The following is a 24700-nucleotide window of genomic DNA, read 5'->3' on the forward strand; positions in this document are numbered from 1 at the left end:
GTTTCACTACTAAACATCATACAATACTTCTAAACCCATGGCATTGGAACTGAATAATCAAGCAGACACTGTGAATGGAAAGAGTTAAGCCAGGGAAATTTTAAGATGTTGATGCTTCAGTCAGAACTCCCACACTAAAAATAAATGTTAGTCTTGCCTGGGTGAATTCAGAATTTTAGGGATCAGTTCTTCACATCGGGTCTATTTACCCAACAGAAGTTATCAGGTAGCAAGAGAGCAACAAAAAAACTTGAAAACAATAAAACAAAACACAAAAACCCAAAACCACAGAATGAAATCGTGGTGCCCTCCAAATTTGTGGACCATCTAATTCAGCAGGGCAAGTCCAGCTCCCCCAGTGCTCTATATGATAATCATACATATTTTAGACTCAACAGGTGAAAACACTTGAAAAGCACATAACGCTTAACGTGAGCATAACAAGTTACTTACAATTTGAGTCCATTGTAGGAGAGGGAAAAGAAGTCATAAACCAAGCACACACCAAACACAGTGACTCCAGTTTCTTTCACCAGCATTGCACACGTCCCAAGGAATAAACTAAGCAGCAAAAAGAATGGGGAGGCAGTGGGAGGGAAATGTTCCCCAACATAAAGCTGATCCACACTCCTGAAAAACAGAATTGACATAAAATATCTCAACTGCTCTGTTTTTCATGTTTACTACAGTCACACGAATACTGAGACACTTTTCCTTAATGCCTTAAGATGGCTGACACAAACATGTTAAGACATGAACAATCTAAGATGATTTAAGGCTTAGACACAGGACAGGAAGGAAAGACACAAATATAGGGAGCTGCTCGAATTCTTGGTGCACAAGAGGGGGAAAAAAGACAAGCAGAAAAATAAAGTAGACTTGAAACAGTCAGAGGAAAGCAGAGTAAGTACAGAGAAGGCAGAAAAAACACCTGCTTTCTGTCACGTGGAACACACATGCTTAATTCTCCTTATGGGACCAAAAGCACTACGCAAGCAAAAATTCCTTCATCCCACCCACACTCTCCTGAGTCAGAGATGTGTCCTAATCATTAACAGACTGGGCAGCAAGCCTCTGTCACAGGGGAGAAGGTAGGAAAGAACCAAAACCAAACAGGCAGGTTCCTACGGGGTCAGTACCAGTTTCACACCTTCGAAACCTTCTGAAGAAAACAGCATTGTGGGTTTGTAGCACACAGCCCCAGAGGGATATAAGCAGTTTTTCCCCATGGCTGTGATGACATGGTGCTATTTCTGACTGCAAGCAATGTTATTTCTAACTGCAAATAAATGCAAAAGGTGCAGAAATCCCATCCAAGTCAGCTATTTCTGTACCTATACTTGTTCAGTTACAGTTTTAGAACACAGAGCAGCAAGCAGTGCCAAGTTTTCATCTGAAAAGGATGACTAATGGTCTAGACACACTCCTTAACTCTCCCAGACCAGGTGCTCCAGAGTCCCACAGCCACAGCAAGCATTTGAAAGGCAGGCATGTGTCTGTCTGTTCTTCACCCTGCATACAGACAATTTGCCTTCCATTGAAAGCATTTCTTTATAAGTTTTACAAGCCCTCCTCTGGTGTGTGGTCAGCTGCAATGTCAATGGAAGAGGGATTGTCAATGTTGACTTCTGGTTTTATGTTTTTTTGTTCTCACAAGCATCACCATGGCTGCAAGCAGGGGCCAGGACGCTTCCACGCAGCAGTGCTGTGGGAAGGACCTCTGCCAACAACCATCAAACACTGACAGGTTTGCCTTTACTCCCCTCCTCAGATGAGAGGATCTCACAGTGTTATCACATACCTATTATAGGAGAGAAAAGCCAACAGAAAGAGTAGACAGGCAAGGACATCTGCTCTGCCTACTATACCTGTTACCTGAAACGAAAAGAGACACACAGGTGTAAAAACACATCTAAAAATGTTAAAACACTCAGTGACTGCCTCCACAATCCATGCTCACTGCTACTATTTTAAGCTTTTGACCTTTCAGTGTTATCCTCCCCCAGCACAGCAAAATGTTACTTGGATAGTGTAGGATACACTCAGTTTTGTCTGCTGCATTTCTTTGCATACTTGGCAAAACAAATGAGTAAGCCAACAGTAAAGTCATTCTTTACGCAATAAAATACTAATACAATTACACAGAAAATGCCAATTTTAGGGATCTGCTTTAATTTTGTATAATAAGGCTTAGATGAGAAAGGTATCCAACTCCCAGTACTGAAATTTGTTAAAGACATATAATAAGTAACATTTGAATGAACTTTATCACCAAAAAGGGATAGTGTTATAGAACTTATTGCTCCTGAACAATCTGAGTTTGTGAGAGTTTTTTCTACATATTAATTAACAAAATCTTATTATAAAAAAGGGAATACTGAAGAAGAATGGATAAATACTCTTTTTTACAGTTATTTCAATATCCTATTTCATACAGATCTAAAAATCACCCATAAAGCAAATAAAAGACCCTTTGAAATTTCACCCCTTTTGAGATTACATAATTAAGTTATATTCCGAGCTCTGGCATTTATTTTAACCTTTTAAAGTTCTAACCCAGACAAAAATAAATTCCAAGAGTGCCTCTTCTAAAACCTCCCTTAAAATATAAAGCTGTATTATCAAAGGGAGCCTAGCTGATTAGTTCACACACGCAGCACAGGGAGCAACTCCAAAGCTTGTGGCTTTTTGTTATTAAGGTAATCTCTCCTCAAAAGTTCTCAGCCACAGGAGCTGTTTCCCTCCCTCATTTACAAAGGCTTGGAATGAGAGTAGTGTGATGTCAGTGGTATCTCAGCTAATAAGTGTACTTCTATTTTACAGTGTGGAGAACTGGACATTGCCTCTCCTTCTCAAAGGCAGCAAGACTCCTTGTAGCTACAGAAGTGTCTCCTCGTGCTAACAGACTGCAGCTTTGGAATGACTATGTCTTTAAATGTTTCCTTATAATGAAGGGAAAGATGCCCAATATGAGCTGTTGCTCTGTAAACTTATGCTGGTGTTCGTTAACAACTTCTTTTCTGAAGATGATTCTCCGAGCTTTTAATTGAAATAAATATAAATTAATCCATGGGTCACATCACCTCTGTCTGAGAGGGCTCGTCCAGAATACACACTAATGCTCCCTTCACTTTTTCTCCCTAAAATTGATGGCTATAGGAGATGACTGAAGGCATGCAACAATACCCCAGCAGGAGAGCACAGCCTCACTGAGGTCTCTGGATTCAGAAGACTCACGACTGTCCATTTATTCCCAGCATGGCTGATTAGGACCATCATTTGGAATTCAGTGCCAGAGCACAAAGACCGCAAGTATTAATACACTTTTTTCCTAATGACCCCTGCAAATTATTTTAAATAGAGTACATTCTCACCTTTGCTACCCCACAGCAAAAAATCACAAGTACAACATTCTGTATGACTCAGAGATTTCCTTAAAAAAAACCCTAAAATTTTGAAGAATGAGTTTATTTTTAGCTTTGGTGGCACATACTTACAGCCTCGGTGTGAATGGGATGCACAGCGAAGAACAGCGCCGTGACAAAGGCAAGTCGACAGTCCTTGAACACAGCTTTGTCACAAGTATACATCAGCACAAGAGTCACCAGACAGTGTAAAATTACATTCACTGCATGGAAATAGAAGGGGTTCATGCCAGCCAGCAATATGTTCAATCTATAAGGAAACAAAACAAAACCATTACTAGATTTGAGAGGTCTTGCAATAGCAAGACATCTTTCAAATACTCTAAATTATGCCTTTTGCCCCATTTGCAGCCATCTAATGTTAGTGCTATTAAACTAATTACTGAAAATCACTCTAAACTTCTGGTTTATCTGATTAAAGAGAAACTATTTCCCCAATTTTTATATTATGTGGTTGTGTTTGGCAACCTTTTTGACAGAGATGAGAGAGTCCTGTGCCCTCCCAGCGCAGTTTACTGCAGTGAGACCATGCCTGTGCTTCCTTAGCAGCAAATCACCCTGGCCAACACCACGGCACTCGTCCTATTTCCCTGTTGGCACCTTCTGTGGCTCTGTTGGCCATGTGGCAGCTATACAATATGGGTAGTTATTTTCTGCTCTAGAATAGATGTTTTTGCCCAGGAACAGCCAAGACAAGGACTTGGTAAAGCACTGGAGCATCTGCTTGGCATAACATGAGCGTTTATTCCCATTTAACTTTCAAAATAGTGCCACACACTGAAGGTTAAGCCTGTATTTAAATGCCTTACTGGCATAAAGAAGCTTGTCTAATAGTTTGCATCATTTTTGTAAGGACATTGATAGCAAAGATAAGTTAGCTAACATCACCCTAGACTCAGTGAGACAATTAGGGTTTATTATTTGTGTTGATCATTAAAATAAAATAAAATGTAACAAGCTGTTATGACATTTATTTGACAGCGTGTATTAACACATTCTTCTGGTCACTGTTTTTTACAGCCAGCTTGCTTAACAGCTGCTGACAAGCTTTGCCTTACATGCAGTTGAAGATAATTCTCTTTAGTATTAACAACATCTGTACAGATGGACAGATATATATATATGTATATATACACTCACACAAATATACACACATACACATGGTGTCTATCTAGGGAAGACTCCATATAAGAGCAAAGAATCTGGAAAAATGTCCTTTAACTAATGGTGAAGGGCTTTTTTTTTTTTTACACAAACGACAAGATAACCAGTGAAAAGAAGACTCAATCTAAATATTTTACATGCAGTTGTAAATATGCTATAGGGTCAATAATCCTTCCTGTTGTTACTAAGAGACTCCAGGTCTCCCATGACAAGCACGATGCAACAGCAAGGCCACTGAGCTGTTGCTACTATAAAAAAACACCTTAGGTATTTTTTGTGAGACAGAGGAGGTGTGAAGAGGTCTGTGAGAGCCAGACAGCTTTTTTTTTCTAAATAACTCCCTATATTTCTTATTCATAAGCAAGGACGTGCTAGCTGTCCTGGGTTGAATTTTCCAGGTCAGTCTAACTTTACCAGACCAACAGTTTTACTTGTGCATTCCTGCTCTGCTCCCACTGGAGTGTTTGTGGAGGTAACAGATGAAACCCAGAGAGTTCGCAGAATGTGAGATTTTGGCATGACTTGACCTTTCACTTTGAAGTATGGGTTGATGCAGTTACATTTTGACAAGACATCAGTCTGCGTGATTCAAGAATACATGAAGAGTCTGAGGTTTTTTCTTTTTTTATCCCATTTCTCCTGCAAGCCACTTCAGGGCACCAACATCCATCACTTTCCCTTATTTCTACCAGCACTGAATGACAAACCACAACAAATGGCAGTAACAGATATCCAGCCAGAGTTTCAGCTGCAAATACGCTGCAGCAGTGGGAACCCCCAGGCCTGAATCTTGTTTTCAGCATGCTGAGGGGAGCAAGGGGCAGCACAGGGCCACCCTGCCCTAAAGGAGCCACAGCTCACTCCAAGACACCTGCAGATGTACACAATGGCAGGGACCCTCTGCAGGACACATTCTTTATACAAATGAATAATTTCTGGCTGCAAATCAGCTGGAGCACAATCCACTGCTCCCCCTCAAATGCCAAAGTTGTGATCTGGCAACCTGATTTCTGGAGAAAGCAGATGAAGGCAGGTGAGGGCAAGTGCTCAGGATATCAGGTAATATGAACTCATACACCAAAATGGGAGAGATTGGCCAAGTTGTGAGAACCAATCACCAAACCTATGATACCTGACAATATTCTTGAAAAATCTACTATTAATTTCCATAGATCACATCTGACCGCTTCCCATCCTGCAAAATAGGTCTGCTGGCAGGAGAGGCAGAACTTTGTAGGCAAGGGATCTTCTTGCCCCCATCAGGTCCCCTATCCCAAAGGCAGGGTGTGCTCTTCAGGCCCCTTCTTAGGGTGAACATCAAGTCAATGAGGCTTGTAAGCTGTGAGTTACCTGATGCAAATTATTAAAAACAGCTCTGTAAAAGCATCAGCCTCGCAGCTTGGCTGTTCCCCCGTGCGTTCTTTAAATAAATAAAAAACAGCAGAACAAAACACAAACATAATACTACATTATTCAGGTAACTCTTCCATTAAACAGCAAAATCAGGCTGCAAGTATGTTTTAAATACCATCTTTGGTGGTCCATGAACACTAAACGTGAGTGTGTGCAGGTGCTATATTCACACCAGTGCTTTTTGCTGCTAAAGCTCTTTGTCATAAGAAATTAGGCCACATGGCAATGAAGGAAACATTCTTTTGTCCTGAAACAATCCCAGCAGAATGATGTTGAAACATTAGCAGTGGTTAAATTTATTGTATGTCAAACGGGTGAGCAAGTCTGGGTCTTCAAACAGCTCTAATCCAAGTCACAAGACCTTTGCAAAACTCCCCAGCTCACACACCCATGGGGGACAAAAGGCAGCCTACCATGGAACGCCAAATTTGCTCCACCACAGAGGAACTGTGGAGGAACTCCTGGGCAAGGGAGCAGAAGGGGATGGGTAAATAAAATATTACTTCTCCCCTCTTAATCTTTAATACCCTAACAGAGAGAGTCAGTCTTGTTTACTGGCAGCAGCATGCAGCAATTATACACAGCAGACTCTTCAGCAAACAATGGAAATAAAAAAGAGATAGGAATCTCAAACTTAAGGAAGAAGTGGTCTTTCTCCAACATAATGTTCATAAACAGAAGTTTTGGCAAGCAAAAACTGTACTCCACTGGAGGGAGGTGAGGGTGGTGTTGTCCTCGTATTTCCATACTCTTACTGCCCCACAAATGGGGAAAATTGTATCAAGTGGGCTGGAAGACCTTAGCCATTTCTTCATGAAGATCATAGCTTCTGTCTGAGCTAAAGCACAATTTGTCAGATATATCTTATGGCCTTGGTAGAGCACACAGGGAGGAGAGGAGATACTGTGGGCTGGCCAGGCTGCTTGAACAGGCTGCTCCTCAAAACAGAGATGTGTTTGCAAACTGCATCCTAAAGATCTGGGGCTGAACACAGCAAGTGATGTCGCTCCTAGGAATGGAGACCCTTGAAAGAGGAGATACAACCATCTCAGACATGGAGGTCTTTCCTCAGAGGAGCCACCCGTGAAACACTTGGAGAAGAGTTTTTATTGCTCTAACATCTCTGCTGGACGAGTCCCTGGAAGCAGAGTTCTGCTAAACCTCGGGCAAAATGGCAAATGGCAGTTCAAATGCAAAGGCCCTCAGAAGACCCAGGGGAAAGAAGGAGAAGAGCATGTACACCAAAGAGAAGTCTCTCAGTACTAGGTGACATTGACAGGTATCTTCTAATAGAGTTGACCAGCATCCCCCCGCCACCACCAAAATAAGAACTGACTACAGAAATCTCAGCACTGATCACATGTCCCATCAGGACAGAGAGGCTGTGCTGAAACACAGATTCAAGCCAAGACTCAACACTCTTTTTGGGCCCCAGTGTTGCAGCATGTGTGGCACAGCATGTCACACCCAAGGCAGAGCACTGCCCAAACTACATGCCCATGCAGGAGGTACACCAAAATTAAGAAATCCCTTGATTTTTTAAGGCTAATGGATGTTTTCCAGGAACAGTGGAATAGTATAGCTTGCCTTGCCACCTGCAGTAGTTTTTCTACCATTCTTCCACCATCCACTCTAGGAAAAGGAATTACACAGCTTCATTCTCAGAAAGAGAGACTTCCACAGGCACCAGCTGCTGAAGGTTCACTGAGTAGAGCCTGTACAACAGCTCTCAAAAAGAAAGGAAATCATTCTGTCTCTTAAAAGTAACCTCTGTCAGCATGCCCAGGTAACCATTTGCCCTCTGGAGAAGCTATCAGACAGGGACACATCCATTCTGGGTAAGCAATTCCCCACAAAGAGGGCCTGGAAATGGAGTGGGACTCAGTGACTTCATCCTCACAGACGCAGAACCAGAGGAGTCTATGCTGCACGAGCACATGCTCACAGACAAATCCCATACATATCCAGTTACAGTATATAATCACCAGCACCCCACCCCCAGGCTCTAAAATAGTGCTTTTCATTCACTTGTACACATGAAGACTCATTCAACCTTTTTTAAGGCCTCTTATGATTTATTAATATTGTAAACCATAATTGGAGAGTTTCTCTTTTTTTAGACTTTGTTATTATCCCTAGGCAGCTCTTGTTTAGTTTAATCTGTTTTATTATTTTCAAAAGACTAACAATGAAACACAACATGTTATGAAATAGAAATGCATAGGATAATAATGGTAGCTTGTTATAGCAAGTAACACTTAATGGAAAGTCTCAGAGCATCCCACACCTCATAAACCCACCCCCAGTTTTTATAAAGGAAGGCTCATATGCAGATTTATATAAATTAATCTAATATATAAGGATGGATTAAGTTTCCTGTGATGATCTTTTCCTGTTCAAATTGTGTGCTAAATATGGCAAACTTTATGCAAAGTAATACCCGCTTTCAGCGCATGGTGGAATCTCCTGATAAACTCCACAGATGCATGTACTGCGTGCCAGGAAAGTGAGCATTTGCACTCCAAAAGAGGTGCAGCTGCAGCAGTGGCAATAATGGTTAAAGCTGTATGTGGAAACAGCTCAAAGATTAATGAAAAACCTGCAGCAGTAAACAGAAAATAAGCCCCTTTGCAGTGGTGTTCGTGCAATGGCCAGTTTCCACCACAAAGTGCAACAGCACTTCGTGCTGATTTGTGCTGATAATCTTTCCATAGTACAGTACAATGCCTAAGAATTATATGGACACTAAGGCTTAAATGGTTTGGTCCTTGAGTTGCTATAATGGCAAAGGGTGAGAAGACAGAGGCCATATCAATTCCCAAGCTACAGCAATTCCCTCAGAGAATAGAAGTCATCACTTACAAGAGCACTAGTTAAGTGCAGGCATTCAAAGCAGGTTATTGCTTTCCAGCACGGGTAGGAAAAGAACACAGAAGACACAATTAGACTGGGAAGAAGCAGCACCTTGAAAGTGGCAAATGTGCCACGGCAGAATTTTCTAGTGAAACCCCAGAAACTGTGATTTGATGATCATTCCTGTGTTATGAATAACAAGAGCACCACTCACACTTTGCCTCCACAAGCAGCCTTGGAAAACTAGAGAAGAAAAAAACCCAGCTGATGGCAAGCAAACTGACAAACCAGGTGTAATTTCATCTAGATAGTGAACAAAATGCAGTTTGTCTTATAAATTATTCTTAAGTAGCATCTCAGCAAGAGCTGAGGAGACAAACATCTCATGAAACTCTTCAGCAGCCATACATCAGAGTGTGGAGAAAGAAAGGGATGAGATGTGATCAAAAACCAAGCTAGGACAGTCACTTATCAAGAAGAGAAAGCAATAGTAACCAAAATCTAGTATAAAGTTATTAGTCCTAAAGACAGTATTTCAAACTGAATGTAACAGTTCTTCACCAAATTTGAAGTAAGTTTGAAATAAGCTGAAGACCGTGAAGGAAATGCCATTCTAACTTATAAAGAAGCAAAGAAAAAAGAAAAAAAAAAAAAAAAGGTATAGTGAGTGAAAAGAGAACAGTCTTTTTTTCTTTTCCCTTTCTTTCTTCAAGTCTGTGAGACAATAAAGAGAAAGTCCAGGAAAGCAGTCAGAAACAGAGTGAGGAAATGCAGAGAAATGCCTTTAGCTAACCAGCAGCAGCCAGAGCACTTTATTTCCATGGACTCTAAAGAGTATTGACAAGGATGCTCCTGTGGGTAAGAAAGCTGGTCAAAAGCTGAGTCTTTTAGGTAAAAGATGGCCAAAGAAAATTAAGGGTGACACTGGTGCAAGAGGAACAGAATGCCCGATGAGAGAAAATCCCCAGGAACTGGTAAGTGTTAAATAGACACCAGACACCATTAAAGCAAGCAACAAAGATAAGCATGACTGCATTCACCTCAGCCAAGTCGTTCAGGAGAATTAGAGAACTCTTTCCCTCATAAAAGGCTTTTCATTCAAGAGACAGGCAAATTTTATTCAGGACTGAGAAAATGTGAAGGCAGAATCCTACATGCTTTATACACACCTCTCCTACTGGGCAAATCCTCATCTCTGGGCTTGGCTTCAAGCAGCACGACAGCATGAGCCCCCAGCCAGGTCTGCACTCCCCATCCCTATGCAGGGAGCTTCCCCTAACCCTTCATGGGAGTCCTATCCTCCTTCCAGGGAGTGCAAGCAACCCTAGAGAAACACAGCCCAAACTTAATGACCATAAACATCAGACACCTGCTACAAAAGTTCCATTTGTGAGGGAGACTTCTTGTGCACTTGGAACTGGGGAAAAAAACCCAAGCTTCGAGGCACCAAGCTTTGGAAAAAACCTACATGGCAGCAAGGCATTCTGCTCTGAGTCAGAAGAAAAGCTTATGGGCTTAAAGATGTGTCTGTATATTTTAGCTCTAACACAACCAGTCTTACAAGAGCATCTGCTTTTCTTCACAAAGTCCACCTCATCCAGTGTGGCTACACCAGCACTGCATCAATTTCATGGCAGGTATCACAGTAGCAGTGTGGAGAGTGACTGCCACAGCGCGGGTAGAAATAGTAGACTAAGCTGTACAAGAGAAATACTGACACAATCTTAAACATTGTGATGTACAGAGTGAAGAAAATACTTGTGCACTGTGTATTTAACCTGACACATTATAGCTCCACTATATTACCCTGCAATGTCAAGCTGTAATATAGCATTAAATCAGTAACAAAGAAAATGTAAGGTCTTTTTTCCTTCCCCAGGTTGTTTTGGTTTTCTTCAGCTCCCTGTCCTTGAAACTTATGCCACTGATACAGCTGAAAAAACAGAAGGATCAGCTGTAAACAACTAGACAGATCAGAACGCTGACAGTGAGTTATAGAATCTAACCCAAGCTCACATCCACTTAAGGCTTTGATCCAAAGCCACCGGTAGCCTCACATGAGGCTCTCGGTGCCAATCCAGAATACTGAGCCACTGCTGAAGGGCCCCATTTACTTCCCAGGCAGGTACATACCCAAGCCATCACTGGCTAGCAGCCTTGGTGGGCAGACCTGGAAGGTTATCCATTGTGCATGTGCACCTGAGCACAGCCCAGATTTTTTAATTTTTTTCCCACTTTTTTTTTTTCCAGCTAGAGTACTAGTAGGATGGCTCTCTGCACAAATTGTGTGTCTACGTCTTTTCTGGCGGGAGAGCTGCCTTCCCTTTTGCAGCTTATTCCCCCTTCAGCTCCTCTCCTCCTAGGCCACCAGCAGCAGCTGGAGTGGACACTCTTACACCCTTCCCACGGAGACAAGCACATTCCCACGGAACAGTCACTCCCACCTCCTTCGAGGAAGATCAGGTGTCTGCTGTGCTTCCCTGCCATGCCATCCTCCCAAGTCTTTGTCATGGCCACATGGCCTTTTCCTTTTGTCTCTTGTGAGCTGTTACTCGAGGCACCTCCCTCACCAGCATCTGCCTCGGCACCACCAAGGAGGCTGAGCACACAGGGCCTTCACTTCTCAGCCACCTGCAAACCAAGTGGCTCATATCTGGTTAAAAGTCTTTAAATCTTGGCATGCAGGGGATTTGAAAGGCTTCGTTCTCACCATTTTCTACCACTGCACACCTTCACTGTGCTGCTGACTACACCAAATCTTCATCACCTGTTTGTTTCTGGGTTGGAGAATCTATCTAAATGGGGATTTGGCAGACAGAAAGAGAAAGAGGGAGGGAGACAGCACTGAGGATTGCACCTTCTGCTTCAGCAGCTGAGAAACATTTCTGCAAAACCACTGGAAATAAGGAGTAACTTAAGTGCTACTGAGGGAATAAATGATTCAGTGAACTTCTGTTAGTGGAGGCAAGGTGTAAGACAGAAAGCAGTTTAAATATAAAATCCTGAGTGAATTACAGAACTGGCAGTTCTTTTTTTTTTTCTACCTTTCATCTTAACATTTTGTAAGGAAGATACCAAAAAAATAGTATCTTCTGAGTCCAAAAAGTTGCCTTCTTTAGAAAGAAGTATATTGAATCACTTCTTAGAGAAGAAATTACCTGCAGGTAAACACCTCTGACAGCAGCTGGAGAAGGGAGCATGAAGTTCTTCTGAAGGACTAAGCAAAACCACTACCTACCATCTCAATTCCTGTGCTGGACCTGTCACCTAACAGTTACCCATGTGTAATAGGAATGCTTCTGAACCAACTCAATCTACATTCCTTTATTTTATAGAAGTCAAGAGAAAAGATAAGTAAAGTCCAAAGACACAAAGCAAACATTATTTAATTCAACAGTCCATATGAAGGCTTTTTTCCCCTTCCAATGTTAACCCACACAAAAGAGTGCAGCAATTCTGTGAATATTTTAAGTTTTGCTTAATGGTTCCAGTAACATGGGCCACTCTTCTTTTCCTCTGATCATTCATACTGTCAGATCCAGTGTGAATAATGTCAAATACTTGAGCTCTTTTCACTGTTTGGCTCCAGAGCATTAGTCTAGTGGAATGAGGACTGTCACTTATGATTTCCAATTCATCAGGGACACTGAACTACTGTTACACAATTTCAGCAATGTCTGCTTCAGATTTTTCTGAGAGACGGGTGATAAATTTTTTTAATTGCGGTCATTTCAGGAATATGTAGCTTATATGTAGGATATGTTCAGCCTAATGAGAAGTCCACAGGGCATCTTGAGTCCTGCCTCTTACTCTCATACTCACAAGCACAAAAGGCAGAAAAGAGACAAAGTTTCTGTAGATTGATGAATCTGTAGATACAAATTTCAGCCCACCCTTCACATCTGTTCTGTACATGCAGTTTGGAGATCTCCCAGATTCTTTAATCTTAGTACAGCAAGACACAAAACAAGCCTTTACAGATGAAAGTTTCATGCAAGAGAAGCAGAGCCACTAGGCTGATATAAAGATTCATGCTGCTATTAAAATGCCTTAGATTTGACCAAATTAGCACAAGATAAATTAAACAAAACGAGCACATCTAAAAAACAAAGATACCAGAATACTTTGGTCCTCTCTTCCCTCCTTCCTGCACACATCACACAATTTTCTCGAGTATTCTGAGTGGGTGGAGTAAATTCTAACAAAAGTATTAGCAACATTCATTTCCATTCTGATAGATATCAGTTGCTGCTGAGCTTTTTACAAGAATCAGGGTAAATTCTTTTTTCCTTCTGCAGGAAGGCAGAGAGCAACCAGCAACCTCCTGCTGGGCAAGGCAGGGGTGGATGGCTCAGGCAGGCAAAACACGGCTCAGCCGCAGGTTCAGTGCCGCTTGGCAAAAGCTGCCCGAGGCTTCTTTGGAAGCACTGGGTTTGGAGGATTCACTCCACCCAGTTCTTAACATCTTCCTCTGACACCCTACTGGTAGAAATGAAATGGGAAGAATGTGGAAACTGGAAAGCTGGAAGGATAATTGGGATGCAGTGGAAATAATCTCCCTCTGCAGCCAGGGAAGATAAACGATTCCTTCCCTATTCCAAATGCAATGCCAAGTGGTGAACAAATGACTCTGCCTTTGACCCAATGTCTTGGCTGTACGGTTATTATAAGCATAGAGGATGAAATCTTGCTCACAAAATTAGTCTCACTTCCCTTCCAAAAAGGACTAGGCAGAGACAGCACTTCATCCTTTTTTGACACACACGCCCCTTTAAATAGCAAAGGCAAAACCAGTTCAAATACATACAAATGGGAACTAGAACATTTAGTTTCCATTTTGTTATTAAAGTTTAAGTTTCTTTTGCTCATTAGCATCACAATCTCAATCCTGCAACCTGATCTAGGAGGCCAAGTCCAGCACTCCAGCCCTGATAAATAATTGTATGCAAGGGGATCAGTGGTGATACACACAGGTTCACTCCCCTCTCCAATTACCCCCAGCTGTGTTGCTGAAGGAATGGATTAATTACACGGATCCCCCCAACTACAAGAGTTTGGCTGGACACACAACGGAGAAGGCACTCTGTGTGCACCAGTTCTGCCTGTGACTACCTACTCCCCCTTCGTTCTTTACAGAAATGTGCTGAGACCCCCTTCAAGGAGAAGGTACAAAACGTGTTCTAAAGGATCCAGTTTACAAGGATCTATTCAGTTTTCCTTTACCAGAAGCATGCCAGCCTTACCCAGACAGCCCTGCTTCCCCAGACAGCCCATACAGACAGCTTTTGGCTCCAAATCCACCTTTACAACCAAAGAGCAGCAAGTGCTCTGTGGGAGTGCCAAAGGGCTGTTCCATTTCCCAAAACTGCTCTGGCTTCACAGAAACACTCAGTTTCCACATATTCGTGAAATTCTATTCATATATCCAGTGTGCTAATGAGTTACTCAATCAGCAGAGTGAGCCAGGAACCGGTAACACGTCCCCCTGGCAGACTTGCCAGCGTCCATACCCTTTATTCCCAATTCCTGCCGGTTTGTAATGAGCATCTACCGATCCCAGAGCATCAGCTCTTCAGCACCGCTCTCTGCAAACACATGTATCATTTCTAAATGCTAAAACGTGCTAAATATCACCATCGTTAATGTTGCATCAGAATAAATTAAAAAGACAACAAGCTAATGGAAAGAATGACAAACTGTATGGATTGTAACTGAGCTGATTTGCCACAAATTCTTCTCCTCGGGGAGAGAGGCCGGCGAGAGTTTTCTTTCTAGGATTAGCGAAGGTAGCTGTCACTTTGTTGCTGCTCAACTTCTCTTTATTCCTGTAAAACCGAAACTGCTCCTCAACAACTCTGCCCGGTACACAGGGAAAGAACATCTGGAGCAGGGAGGCTGCAACTCCGTGACTCACACGGGAGGCTGGCAGCTGCCAGGAGAGATGCACGGAACGGCGCGGTACCCGCGGGGATGACCCCTCCACTTAGCGCTAAGAACAAAGGTGGGGATGACTATGGGTCTGCTTCAAAACGCAACGCGGGAAGTTTCTGGCACGATCGCTTAACCGCGGAGAAAAAGTACTCGAGATAAAGCACAGGAGGAACTCACGGGGAAATCATGTGAGCACCTTCCCCAGTCGAAAGCGCTTTCCGAAACGCTCCGCTTTCCCTTTTATCCCGCCGGCAGCCCGGGGAAGAGGCGCCACCTGCTCCCAAACAGCCGGGAAAGCGGGGGACTTGCCGGGAGAGCGGCGGTCTCCCCCGGAGCGGCGCCTCATCCCTCCTCTTCTCTAGCAAACTTGCCCCGGGCTGGGCCGCGGGACCCCGCCGGCGGCTGAGCCCCCATTCGCCCCCGGGCGCCCCCCGTCCCGCACAGCTCCAGGCAGAAATGCTGAATCACGAAGCCGAGGGTGCGGGACCGGGGCCGCGGGGCTCCCCCTGACCCCCACCCGGGGCCGGCCGCCCCCCGCGCCCGGGCACGGAGCACGGAGCCGGGAGAGGGTCCGTGCGGAGGAGGAGCCGCCCGCCCGCCCGGCCGCGGTGCCGGACACTCACTTGAAGGTGAGGACGCAGAGGGGCCGGTAGGACTTGTGGCTGGTGTTCTCGGCCATGCGCTTGCCCCAGAAGTCGTTGGCGAAGGCGGCGGACACCGGGGCGGCCGCCCGCACGTCGGGGTTGTTCACGATGGCCCAGACGTCGTCGTGCACGAACTCGCCCCGCAGGGAGTTGCCGTAGCAGAGGGCGCACAGCCCCGCCAGCACCGCCGCCGCCGCCGCCCCGCCGAGCCGCCCGTCCGCCGACGGGCAGGGGGCCGGCGCGGCTCGGTCCCGGCTGCGGGAGCCCCGCGCCGAGCCCGTCACCATGGCGCGGGGCGCCGCGCTGGCTGCCCCGGCTCCGCCGCCGCCGCGGCGCGGGGAGGCAGCGGCGCCCGCATGGTGCGGGGCGGGCAGCGGGACCGCCGCCGGCCACTCGCGCTCTGCCGAGGCGCAGCCCGCCCGGCTGCAAATAAACAGCGGCCGCCTCCCCGCGCCATCCCTCCTCCTCCTCTTCCTCCTCCTCCTCCCCCCCCGCGCCCCTTCCCGCACGCATGCTCCTTGCCGCGCTGTCACACCGCCGCCACCTCCTCAGCCCGTCGGCGGGGTGGGCTCTGCCCGCGGTGGCCCCGCCGCACACCGGGGAGGGGGACGCGCCCCGGCACGGCAGCAGCCAGGCGAGGCCGTGCCGCCCGCGGGCGGGGAGCGCTGCGGGGCGGGGAGCGCAGTCCCGCTGCAGCGGGCGGGTCGCCTCTGTCGCTGCTCTCCCGGGAGACGGGCGCAGGGCTGTCCTGCCGCCTGGTGCCAGCGCCTCCTCCGACCCCCGCGGGCAGCCCCCTCCGCGGCTCCCCTGTGACCGTGCTCACCTGAGCAGCGGCAGCATCCCGGCTGGCTCCACGGCACCCACGCCGCTCCACAGCATCCACAGCGTGCATGCTGATCCGGTATCGATGCTGCTGCACCGCATCCACGCTGCTCCACGGCATCAGTGCTGGCCCACGTCCTCCACGCTGCAGCGTCGGCTGTGCCAAACAGCCCCCCACTGTGTCCTGCTGGAGGAAAAGGCGTTTTGGTGCTACAGAACTTGTTTCCTTTACTCTGGTACATTGCCTGTCCCTCTTCCAAAATCATTTGAGAGCTGCAATGTGTCCATACCCTCCCACAGATGACTTTTCTTGTGCTAGTGACAAGCCTCAATAACTTCAGGAAAGGCTATGGTCAGATCATCTATTCACGCATGTATGAGAACTATGTTTTTTTACATAGTTTTTTTCAAAAACCAGAAAAACAAGGACTCCATTAATGGGGTTTTACCCTTTAAAGAAAACCTGTTTATAACGAAACAAAGCAATAACACCACTTGGCAAAGAGGCTTTGATTCAATAGGTGAATGAACATAGTGGACTTACTTTGAATTTGTTCTTGAGAAAAGATACGCTGAGCAGGGCTCACCAGCAGCCTGTGCAGCTCCAAGCTGCTCCCTGTGTGTGCGTGTGAGCGTGCCTGCTTGCGTGTGGGGAAAAGAGGGGAGCGGAAGCCTTGGAAAGTTCATGCAGGCTGTCCAGGGCAAGCCCGCTCCAGGAATGCTTTTTCCCCCAGCATATTTGGCACTTCTAGTGATCTGGTATTTTCCAAGTGCAACAGAACAGGCTTTTCAGATGCACTTTTGTTGTAGCTAAAAATAACAGTTAACTCTGACTAGGACAGTGTGTTTATATCCGGGACAGAAGGAAACTCCACCAGAATCAGAGCCATTAATTCAAACTTTGTCTTTAAGCAGCTGATGACATTTAGGCAGTTAGCTGCACAGAGCTTTCATCAGCAATGGGAGACCACTCGTGATAGTGTGTTGGTCTTCATTTTCACCAGAGTTTCAAAGCCTAGGCATGCAAAGCCAGACTCCAAAGTCGATGCATTGGCACAGGAAGAGAAACAGCCTGGTATCCAGAGGCTCTGAAGTACCAGAGCCCACAAGGACCCAGCAGCTCTGGAAACAACCTCACTATTGCACACGTGCCTAAGAGGAGGAATCAGAACTTTTGGTTGACATAAATTAAAATACTGGTTGGGGGGGGGGGTGGGGTGGTGATAGAGCAGAATGGACTGTAGTGTTGATGAAAGCAAAAACAGTGTGTAAGACTTAAGAATTGAAATTGCCTTACAGTAGACTGCAGGTAATATTTGAAATTCTAAGCTACCCAGCTCAACAAAATCTGCAGTCCCCTAGCCCAGCTGAGCCTCAGCAGGCTGTCCCTCCCAACAAGACTCCCATACCTCTGGTCCTTCACCTCCAGGGATCAGAGTCCACACAGCCTTTCTCATCAATGTCTTGCAGCCTTCTGTTTTTCTCCATCGTCACAGGTTCGGGGCAGCCCACTGGCAGCCTGCTCCTGCCACAAGACAGGGCCCAGGGCTGCCATCAGGCAACTTGGCACGGGGGCAGGGACAAGTCTCCCCATTTGTTATGCAGGACTGTAGTACATGTCCCTGCTGTGTCACAAGCCCTGCTGTCCACTCCTTGAGCTTAACTAGTTCTTTACAAAAAGCTCACCAAAAAATGCAGAGTTCTAAACCAGTAAATGATGAAGAGGTGATAGAAAATAGTTTTCCCATTAAGGAATTTCCTGTCAATATCTTCTGACAGTATCATACACAGCCATCTAATATCACATAGTACAACAGGCACACTCTATGGAATAAATAACATTGCTTCTCATACAGATCTACAATATCCTGCTCTCTTCCATAACCCACCATGCTCAATTAACACCAAAAAGAGAGAGATGGCAGTCTTGACCCACTCAAGACTCCTTCCCCTCACACTCTTTAGGAGGGCACCTACACTGACCATTGGCTTTCATCTGGCACAGAGACCTAGACTTTGCAATGGAGAAAAACCCTATTTATTTTTAAACTGTTTTCTTATGTGCTTATTGAAATGTTATGCATAACATGTAGTTAACACTGATTTGCCAAGTCCTTATATGACAAGAAAATCTATTCTCACTTCTCCAAGACAGACCAGTTCTTCCCTTTCTTCCCTCAAACCAACATCTGAAAGAGACAAAGAAATGCTCCAGCCAGCCATTGAGGTAGACCTCCTGTTCGTCACACCAAGACCTGCTGAAATACAAACACATCATCTTCTACTTTCTCCACAAAGGGAAACACTATGTCGTCATGCAGCAGTCACCATCACAGATTGAATTCTAGATGTTGTCTGTTGCTAGAAGTCCTGTCCACTCATAAAAACACTAACAGCAGCAAGAATTCAGAGAGCAGAAGAACAAATACTGAACACTGCTGTATTCTGGATGTCAGATCTGTACATATATATGCAGGCGTAGACACAGAGGAAGAGGAAAGAGAGAGAGAGAAAGAAGAGAATACAGTGATGGAATGATTTTCTCTGAAGTTGCTTTGCCACTTCCAAAAATATGTTTTCTAATAAGAAGTATTTTCTCCTTCTGCAAGCCTTGGTTCTTTCTCTACCTAAAGTAACCATGTCATCACTTCTGAAATGTGAAGCCAAATTGCTTCTCAGAAAAGCCAAGCTGAGTTCTGGGATTGTGTGTAGTTGAAGTACTCCAGATATTTGCCTGCTTCGTTGTATTTGAATCCCAAGTTTTGTGCCAGCTATATAAAGAAGATTAACAAATAGCTGTTAAAACTAGAGACCTTGAAACTAATTATGTGCGATGCTCAAAAAATCCTTGCTCTGCTAATTGAGCAGAGCTCGTTACTTCTAAAGCAGGAAAGTTTAGCCTCCACTTGGAGTAAAACATACGGCAGCCTGTACAAGGCAGGAGACACATTTGAGCAGATACACTTCAAAGGGTTGAGCACTGATTGATCTGTTATTATCTGACAATTGCAACTGCTCAAAGGCAGAGAGAAACTGCAAATGTTTTGAGTCTCAACCTTAAACGCAGAGTTCTGAAGAGTTTAGCTCTGCATTGACTGATTAAAGTATAAAAATGCAGTAAATACAATTTAAAAGTTAAATTACCATATGGTCATAGCTAGAGGTAAATTTCAAAAGTAGCACATGTAAATAGTTTCTTGCTGTCTGAGCAAATAATTTTACATTTAAACTAAGTCATTTGGTAACTGGTCCAATTGATTTCTGCTTGTAGTCAGTTACTGCAATTCATTTCAGCTGCCCCAGGATGAAACTCTGTATCTGCCATGCATGGAATCTTCAGTGGATACAGATTATGTTCCTATGGTTAAAAACGAACCGAGTTTGGCATCTTAAATCCAGTGTGCTGCCTGTCCTGGAAGAGCTTTGGAGAGACAGAGAGCAATCCATGTGGGCCTGAACCCTTCCAAGGAGTTCAGTGCAGGCATAATTCTGTTTAGTCAAGTAGAATTTGCACTTTGGAGTTACTGGGAGCACTACAATGGTGAAAGGCTGTACTGAGATTAGCTGGAAAATTCCTAATTATGATCCTTTTTCCATGTTACCAAATTGCTTCTAGATCTATGCAAGTGACAGAGAGTTTCTCTTTGGTGAATTCTTCCTAAAGCCCAGTGAAAGTTCCTATGTTTTTGCTTTCACTTCCAGCTGTGGCCAAGAGCCAGAACAAGCAGGAGAGGAAAACTTAGTACCTTGGTCCTGTGATCCTTAGGAGACAAAGAAATCCAATATCCTCAGGATGACCTCTCCTATTCAAAGAGGATATAGTATTTCAAGTTCAGCCCACAACCCCCTAATAAGCCTTCTCGTCATGGCAGTCACAGACTGTGCTAAATATTAGTCCTGAAAATTCAAACCCGCCAGTATTTACAAAGTTATATCAACAAGAAGGTACCACATGGTAAGCACTGCTTGGTGAATCCTCATGGATGCTCATTTCCCACCCCTGACACAGATAGCAAGTAACACAGAATGCTCTGTGACCCACTTTCACATCCATTTGTCACCTGTTTCATATGCTTGTGTAAAATGAGAGATTTCAAGCTCAGAAAAAGCTTGCCATAGTTGTTACTGGATTAGAGAGAATCTCTTTTTCAGCTTATACAACAAATGCATTTTCTGCCTTTGAAGAGACCTGAGTTAAGCATTAGTCTTTGGGCAGGACTGGACAGAGTCTTTGAACCCCCACAGTGGACGGAACATCTCAGTTTAAAGGTCAGGGACATTACAAAGGTGGGACAAGCCCCAATAATGAGAATAACTGGATTCTTCATCTACTGAGAGGAGGCAGACTATGGCATAGGCAGATGAGACTGCCCACTCCAGCAGGTTCACTCATCAGCTAAGGAGATCAGTACTTTCCATTTTTGTGTGCATGATTTGGGTGTTCAGAACCCCATGATGAAATGGGGAGTGGAGGAGCAAAAGCATTTTTCTTTCTTTACTGAGCATGGATCTGCATTTTTCCTCTGCTGGAAGCATTGCAGAAATCTCCCAAAGCCAAAGAAAGTCTTCAGCCTTGCCCTTGCCTGACAGATCTTTTTTATTGCAGCAGAGCAAGGGAAAAGTGTAGGCAGTAGGGCTTGAGTCATAAGAGTTATCACTTGTAACAGTCATCTGTTTATTGCTGATTAACTACAAGACAGTTTAAGCTGAATATCTTCATGCACTTCATGGAAATCAGTTACTGGCTCAGAACCATAAAACTTAAAACGGGAAAACCCAACCCAAGATAGGCCCACTTCTGGATAAGCAAATGAGGGATTCTTAAATGACCCAACATTTTTTCACTTACATTGCATAGCCCTGGATGACATTTTCACTTTTCCTGGAACATTGTTTCTGAGTACAAGCAGAGTGTGCGTGAGGCTGTTTAAAGAAAATCCAGCTGGAGAGAAGTTGTTTAAAGAGGATAGCTTTCCTGAGAAATGGACATTAGTAGCTCAGACACCGTATGCTTCCCACGAGGCTGTGCAAGGACACATGTGTACTGTCATGTGGCTGTGAAGTTGGATGCTGAGCTGCCGAGGTCAAATGCAGGGTAAGAAACTCCGATCAATATTTAGTGGTTGGGATTCATATTGCTCCTGTAGGGAGACACTGGAATTGGAAGATGAATCTGATTTTGGTGAGATAAAGGAGGCATTTTCAACTTGGACTGTACTGGAACAGTTAGTTTGACCCTATACTCAGGCTTCAGAGTTGGCTGTAGGTTCCCCATTGCACTTGTCTCTTGAAAGTCCGTATGTCAAAATAAAAACAGAGGTTAAAGACCCCAAGTCTGTTCCCTATTCAGATTCAGTTGGTTTTGTTTTCTCTGAATCTCTGAGCCAGAATGCAGCAGCCTAAAAGTAACTGATTTATACAAAAGATCTTCTGGCATCCCTACATTTGACTGAATTGCATTCACTGCAAAAGGTCTGATAGAATCAGACTGTTGGATAAAATCAGGAAATCTCTCCATTTATTCTCTGATTACCGGGCAAGCTCAATTTCATCGTGGTGAAGTAGAAGCCAGTAGTTGCAATTACCTTTCTTTCTTTTCATCCATTTTTTAATATTTGGGTTCAGGATGGAAAAATTACAAATTAATAAATCTGCACCAAGCCCAGTCAAGACTCTCTGTAATAATATTATTCATATCTCTATTATTAGCAACAGCTGGAATAAATTTTACCACAAATACTAAAATCTATGTTGTAGAATAAGCCACATGGAGTCACTGTAATTTGAGGAGGGTGAAAGTTTCCATAAAAGCTACTGCAAAAGTAATATGACATCTTTTTTCAGGTTACTTCTTTGGATTTTACTTTTGCAAGCAGCTACAGTTTTATTTTACAATAAAATAACTTCAAATCAGGTTAACTATCTAGTGTTTATGTTGGACAAACACTCCAGATAAAACAATGCATCAGTCATTCACTCTGGGCTCTGCTTCTGCTCACTGGTTCTCTCACACTGAGGTGTACTGAGGAGCTCTGGCTATATTAAAGCACAGGTAAGGCCTCAAGCACAGTCACAACAACCTAAACCAGCTGTGCTGGCTGGGGAGCTATCCCACCAGTCAGCTTTTGATGGTTCTGTCCCTGCTGTTTTCCCAAGGCATTTGAGAAATTAACAGCCAGCCAATAGATCAGTTAAAACTCAAAGCAGTAAAACCCTGTACAGCTTCTCAGAGGAAGCAATTTGAAAGCCTGATTGAGAGGGGCAGCATCAGGAGGAAGCAGGATGGAGAAGGAGGCAGCTGGGAATGATTGGAGTAGCTTTTCTGTGTTCCCTTTTCCCTCTCCATTGTTTCCACAGACCATGCATCTAAGCGACCCTCAGATTGGTGGTAGGATAAAAGGATCTCTCCCCAGTGATCCCTGCTCTTCAGCAGTCACCTGCACTCCTGTGAGTCTGCTGCAGACAGGTAAAATACGTTGTAATACTCGAGGAATTTTTAATAAAAATATGAAGCCCATTCTGAATGGAAGTGATTATCTAGATGTGGAAGCACCAGAAGGAGCAGTAGAAGTGCTGTGAAGATACAGAGAAGGCAGGTGCGGATGACACCTGGGGCATCAAGATGCCAGCACATCTATGTACAGCTTATCAGGACCCCCCCTAAACTGCAAACAGAGTGAAACAGAGGACAGACTATAGACCAAAGCCCTAAAGAAGTGGTGAGAGGCAGAAAAGAACAGGCTTAGAGCCATCAAACACCCAGACAAGGAGAGAAAAATAAATCATAATCCACGGATGGAACAGGATGAAGAACACATGAGGGTGTGAGAGCATGTGCAAATCCTGTTTTGTTTTGGCTAAAATCACCTTTCCCTCTTCCATTAGCTCACGTTGAGATTTGTTACGTTGTTACTGCAGAGTTCTGGGGCTGCAAATATGGCAATGAAAAGAATTATGAGCCACGTGCTCTAACAATACTTACACACCTTTTATCCAAGTGAAAGCAAACTCTTGGCTCTCCTGACATGCTCTAGGGAGACATACATGTGACTTTCCCCAGTTTCCCCTATGACAAGTGCACACTTGTGAGCTCAGCGTTTCCAGCTCCTCCTGCTGATGGGGACTGCAGAACTCCCTCCTTTCAGAGTCTCTCCAAGGAGATGAGTCTCGCTTGCTTTCTTATGGGCACTCTCACTCTCTTCATGTGTTTCAGATAATTTCTCCTGCCTGATTCCACTCCAGCTTTCTTCTCAGTCAGTAGAACTTCTAGCCTCTAAAGAGTTTAAAAAACAAGGTACTGAGCTTTACCAGTTTAGAGCTTACAAAACTTGCCATGACTTCAGCCCAAAGCCCAAAGCCATTTGCAGTTCAGCTGAAACGCTCCTAGGATCCCTCAACAGAAGTCTGGAAGCTTTCCGGACAGCATTTGGAGCCTGGAACACATAGAAACCAAAACAAGTCACAATTTGGGAGCAAATCTAGCAAACTCAGTGTTACTGAACGCCTCTCTGCAGGGTTTTCTGTCACCTCTAGTAGACCACTCCTAGCGCATTACAGCTGCCCCTTTCTTCCATCCCTGGGACATCACATCAAATTCAGGGGCCTGTCTCAGGTTCATCTGACCTCCCTGACACATCCTAGGTCCTTCTTAGTTTTTCCTGTGTGCTGTCCAGAGGCTTCCAGAGATGCTCCATGGCCCAGCACATCTTTACTACTGCCAAGTTCATGCCACAGCTCTGTCCTCAGGCACAAGGCAACCTTTTCTTTTGCAGAATAGAGGTCACGTACACTGAGACAGAGCTTCCCTGGAAGCTGCTTCAAGAATAATGAGTGATTCTCTGCAAGACCTAAGGATTTTTGTGACCCTCATCAATATCACCTTCTCAGGGCAAAAAGGCCAACACTCTCCAGTATAAACAAAAAAGATAATACTAGCAAACACAGCATTCTACCAAACCACAGTTCACCTCTGTACTCTTAGTCCTTCCTTGGGAAAAGACAGAGAGAAAGAAATTCATTACCTGAGAGCCAATTTCATTTGTATCACTGCTGCTTAAACAAACCTACTGGTGAAGAGGGTAAAAACACATGAAAATGAATCCTTTCATAAGGGAAAGGACTGGAGAGGAGCCCAAAGGAAAACTCAGGTACAGCCCAACTTCAAAGAACTGCTGCAGAGATCCACGCTTTGTAATTTGGGCCTGTTTCTTGCTATCTCTGTACTTACATAGACTGACAATTGTGAAGAAGAGAAAAATCATAAAGATAGGGGTTAGTCTTTTTTTTGGCATGAGGCTGGTGTCTGCCATGGGAAATTAATCCATGCTAAGCTGCAGTAAGCTGAGCTGCTGAGTTTGAATTCATGTCACTGAGACTGCTTATACTCATCACTGGTCTATAAACTCTTATTAGTCAGACCTGACAGTGGGTGACATCTTGATGAAAGGA

At 44.5% G+C, this 24700-nt stretch overlaps 1 protein-coding gene across 3 annotated transcripts in view; it reads right to left on the reverse strand.

The window, feature by feature from the left end:
- The window catches only part of TMTC1 (transmembrane O-mannosyltransferase targeting cadherins 1), a 140522-nt gene extending 124153 nt beyond the window's left edge, over window positions 1-16369 (reverse strand). For 2 of the 3 annotated variants that reach the window (XM_039570701.1, XM_039570700.1), the window contains exons 1-4: window positions 16254-16369; window positions 3498-3675; window positions 1802-1875; window positions 454-630 (exon numbers count right to left, since the gene is read on the reverse strand). In XM_039570701.1, the coding sequence (XP_039426635.1) occupies window positions 454-630; window positions 1802-1875; window positions 3498-3675; window positions 16254-16354 (530 nt within the window). In that variant the 5' untranslated portion in view covers window positions 16355-16369. Of the gene's footprint in view, window positions 1-453; window positions 631-1801; window positions 1876-3497; window positions 3676-15409; window positions 15718-16253 lie in introns of those variants that run through there. The other variant, XM_039570698.1, reaches the window with a different exon arrangement.
- Between the last annotated feature and the right edge of the window lie 8331 nt (window positions 16370-24700).

This window comes from Corvus cornix, chromosome 1A (assembly GCF_000738735.6).
Source record: "Corvus cornix cornix isolate S_Up_H32 chromosome 1A, ASM73873v5, whole genome shotgun sequence".
NCBI lineage: Eukaryota > Metazoa > Chordata > Aves > Passeriformes > Corvidae > Corvus > Corvus cornix.